General features: G+C 54.5%; 1 protein-coding gene across 1 annotated transcript in view; it reads left to right on the top strand.

Moving 5' to 3' along the window:
• Positions 1 to 4,517, top strand: part of IGF2R (insulin like growth factor 2 receptor) — a 71,173-nt gene that overhangs the window by 43,356 nt on the left and 23,300 nt on the right. Inside the window, 4 exon segments of the mRNA XM_014448963.2 lie at positions 468 to 663; positions 2,894 to 3,064; positions 4,055 to 4,198; positions 4,280 to 4,455. Of these exon segments, the coding sequence (XP_014304449.1) occupies positions 468 to 663; positions 2,894 to 3,064; positions 4,055 to 4,198; positions 4,280 to 4,455 (687 nt within the window).

Genomic DNA, 4,517 nt, shown 5'->3' with positions numbered 1-4,517 from the left:
GAGCCGTCTTTCCTTCCCGTCTTCCCACCAGGGGGCCTGTTCTCCTTCATTTTCATGGGATGATGTCAACATCTTTAAGAAGTCTAGGGTTATCCCATCTAGATGGCTTAATTAACATGTTAGCTGCCTGTCATTTCTCTAATAGGATATAAAACACTGTAACACCAGGGCTTACATAGGTCCTCTGTTACATGTGATGCACTGTTATGGGAAATGCGTCTGAGCGTTTGGAGGTGCAGGGCCGTATAAACACGTGCTGAGCCTTGGAGGCATCTGTGGGCACTGCCACTGGCCTTGATCTTTGCCTGGGGTGCCGACTCCAGGACTCTTGCCCAAACGTGGGGCGTTGGTGACCAAGCAGCGGGCATCCGCTTCCCAGCTTGGCCGGGGCAGGGTCGCAGGCTCTCCCCTGTGGCGAGGTGCGCAGCCTGAGGGTGTGGGTCTGATTCTTACCATCTGGCCTGCAGTTTAACGTGTGCGGCACGATGCCCGTCTGTGGGACCCTGGACGGAAAGCCAGCTTCCGGCTGCGAGGCGGCGACCGAGACAGCGGATCTCAACAACCTGAAGCCGGAGCGGCTGGTTGGACTCGAGAAGACCCTGCAGCTGTCCACGGAGGGTTTCATGACGCTGACCTACAAGGGCCCCTACTCCGACACCAAGGGTGAGCCCAGCGCCATGCTGTTGTGGCCGAGCGTGTGCTGGCGGTTCTGACTGTCACCCTTCCTTTCTGAGAGCGTAACGTCAGTGAGTCCCTGCGGTGTCTGAGTCCCCCCGCCTCCGGGCACACGTGCGCCACACTGACGTGCCCTCGTGCTCACCCAGGTCCCAACTAGAGAGGTGGCCGGACCCCTGCTGCCCATTCGCCCCTCCTCCCCATGTCCTTCAACAGCTGTCCCTCTGATGCGGGACGTTGTCACTTTTTTTTTTTTTAATACATTTTTACTGATTTCAGAGAGGAAGGGAGAGGGAGAGAGAGATAGAAACATCAAAGAGGAGAGAGAATCATTGATTGGCTGCCTTCTGCACACCCACAACCCGGGCATGTGCTCTAACTGGGAGTCGGACCGTGACCTCCTGGTTCATAGGTTGATGCTCAACCACTGAGCCACACCGGCCGGCTCACTTTCCTTCTGTCCGTCTCTTTCACATACTGAAGCAGTGATGGGTGACGTTAATAAAAGTTACTTTTTTTGTTTCCTGAATTTCCTTTGTTTCCTCCTCTTATCCCACTCAGTCTTCTTGCATCTTTACATAGTTTTTTTTTTTAATATATTTTTATTTATTTCACAGAGGAAGGGAGAGGGAGAGATAGAAACATCAGTGAAGAGAGAGAATCACTGATTGGCTGCCTCCTCCACACCCCCTACTGGGTGGGGGTCGAGCCTGCAACCTGGGCATGTGCCCTGACCAGAATTGAGCCTGCGACCCTTCAGTCCGCAGGCCAACACTCTGCACAGACAGTTTTGCTGTGTTAAGTTTCTTAACATTTTTACTCTTCTCTGCACTGTGTTGCACGGCAGGAACTTGGTATCAAAGGGCCAGCCCTGTTTGCAGGGGGTCGGGTCCCAGCCACGCCTCCTTTGTCGGGATGCTGAGTGCACGGCCGGTCGGTTCTCACCAGCCCGCGCCTCTCACCCCTCATCGGTGTCACGCCCTCTGCTTAACCACGTCCTCACTTGATGGGGACGAGTGCCCGGACTGGCCCGTGCCCAGGGCAGAGCCAGCGGCTCCTTGGTGGGCAGAGCCGGGGTCAGGGTCCAGATCTTTCAATTCTCATCCTGGCTCTGTCCTCAAACGTCCTGGCTCTGAAACCATCGAGGCACGTTCTTGCCCACGCACCCCTTCTGGCCTTGATCCTTGCTGTTCCCCTGCCCTCAGTGCTCTTCCCTCAAGATGCCAGGTGGTTCACTTCCTCACCTTCCGGTATCGGCTCAGATTCACCTTCTCAGTGAGCCCAGCCACTGCCTTTAACATCGCCGCATTCCATGCCACCACCCCTGGGATTCTGTGCCCGTCCCTGCCTTTCCCTTCTTAAACTTCTCACTCCCGGCCTGTCCCGGGCTGCGTGTAATTTGCTTATTTTCAGGGCCACCGGATGGGAGTGGGAGCTCCGTTTTTTTCACTCCTGTGTGTAATGGGAACTTAGTAAATGTTTTTGATTAAATCGATAGAGGAGAGTTACGTTGTTTTCTAATGTTTTTATTGTTAAACAGGTGTTGCATTTGTATATTTTCTGGAATATAGGGTAGAGCAAAAGTAGGTTTTGCAGTTGTTTGTATGTGAAATAATACAACCTATATATATAAAAGCCTAAGTGACCAGCCAGGAGCTATGACGTGCACTGACCACCAGGGGGCAGACGCTCAACGCAAGAGCTGCCGAGCTACGGTGACTTGGCAGCTGTGGTTCTCGGGTGACGCACCCGGAGCCAGAGAGGAGGGAGCCAGATTCTGGGTTGCGTCACCCGAGAACCATCCTCTTGCAATCCGGGACCCCTCAGGGGATGTCGGAGAGCCAGTTTTGGCCCGATCCCCACAGGCTAGGCTGAGGGACCCCACGGGTGCATGAATCTGTGCACTGGGCCTCCAGTAATAAATAATTGTACAAGAATAAACTCTGTTTTGTGTACTCCCACCCGTAGACCTGCTTTTGCCCTGCCTTGTATGAGGCCAAGACACTAGGTTCACATACTAGCTAGCATAACCCCATCTGTACGTAGGTCACTGTCGCCATGAATGTGGCCACTCAGGTTCCGCTCAGGCCCCTTGAAACACCTGGCGCTGTGACATCACTGTTTCCGAGGTGGCCTCGGGCTGGTTCCAGCGGAAGGGCTGTTAGGGTGGTGCTGGGATTGCTGCCGTTTCTTACAGTCTGTACTTCTTGTTCCCCAGCGTCTGGTAATTCTTTCATCATCCGCTTTGTTTGCAATGACGACGAGTACCCAGGAACCGCCAAATTCCTGCATCAAGACATTGATGCTGGCCTGGGGATCCGAAAGACTTACATTGAGTTTGAAACGGCACTGGCCTGCGTGCCTTCTCCAGTGGATTGCCAGGTCACAGGTAAGGCCTGGGGGACCAGGAACTCAGAGGCCAGTCAAAAGTGTGTGTGTGCACATGAGTGTGTGCACGTGAGTGAGTAGGTGTGCATGTGAGTGTGTGTGCTTATGAGTGTGTGCAGGGGTACATATGTGAACCTACACGTGAGTGTGTGCATGTGTGCGTGTGTGTGCTTATGAATGTGTGCACGAGTGCATGTATGTACATGCATGAGTGTGTGCATGTGTGCACATGAGTGTGTACGTGGCATGTTTTACTGTACAGGCAGCATGCCATGTGTGTTTGCACATTTTCTTTGAATGATGCCTAGATTTGGACTCTTTCCCTTAAAGAGAATCTGGGATAATTAATGGTTTTAAGTTATATTTTGGGATCAGAATTACATGCCTAAGAGAAGAAAACTTGGGGAAAAATAAAATACACTGTCAGAGCTTTTTATTTGAGGAAGGAGATTAAGAAAAGGATTAGGTTGCGTAAGGGGGACCCAAGGCCGAGCAGTGTCCCGGGACCCTCCCCTGTACCCTCTGGTTGGCCTCCACACTGCGGCTGTGAGGGTCAGAGTGGGGCTGCATTTCTGCAGGAGCCTCCGGGCTCCTGGGGACCTCCTTGCTGCTGCTGCTGCTGCTGCTTCTTTTTTGATCCTCACCTGAGGGTATTTTTCCATTGATTTTTAGAGAGAGTGGGAGGGAGGGAAGAAGGCAGAGAGAGAGAGGGGAGCATCGATGTGAGAGGGACACATCAATTGGTTGCCTCCTGCATGCATCTCGACCAGGGCCAGATCATACCTGCAACCCAGGTACGTGCCCTTGACTGGGAATCGTACCCACAACCCTTCAGTGTGCAGCCGGCGTTCTAACCACTGGGAACACCAGCCAGGCCCTCTCCTCTCTGTCACGAGTGCCAGGGGTGCAGCGTGGGTTTCCGCTGGGTAGGAGGGCCGCGCTCACGGCCGACGAGAAGGCCCTGCTGCCCTGCGTGTCCCCGATGTTTCAGACCTGGCCGGGAACGAGTACGACCTGAGTGGCCTGAGCAGCGTCCGGAAGCCCTGGATTGCTGTGGACCCCTCGGCGGATGGACAGAAGAGAACTTTCTACCTGAGCGTGTGCACGCCCCTCCCGTACATCCCTGGGTGCCGAGGTGAGTGGAGCATTTGACTCCAGTTCCACCTGCCTTCCCCCTCCCCCACTCCCCACCCAAGCGAATCCCCGGCTCTTCCAGGCAACGCAGTGGGGTCGTGTCTGGTGTCCGAGGAGGACAGCTGGAACCTGGGCGTGGTGCAGATCAGCCCTCAGGCTGCAGCCAACGGGTCCCTGAGCCTCGTCTACGTCAACGGCGACAAGTGCGGGAACCAGCGCTTTTCCACCAGGATAACGCTGGAGTGTGCCCAGACGTCGGTGAGTGTGCCCAGATGTCGGTGCGTGTGCCCAGACGTCGGTGAGTGTGCCCAGATGATGGT

The sequence above is a fragment of the Myotis lucifugus genome, unplaced genomic scaffold (assembly GCF_000147115.1).
Source record: "Myotis lucifugus unplaced genomic scaffold, Myoluc2.0 scaffold_971, whole genome shotgun sequence".
Taxonomy (NCBI): domain Eukaryota; kingdom Metazoa; phylum Chordata; class Mammalia; order Chiroptera; family Vespertilionidae; genus Myotis; species Myotis lucifugus.
Note: the sequence above shows the minus strand (reverse complement) of the source record. Positions and strands in the feature narration are given on the sequence as shown.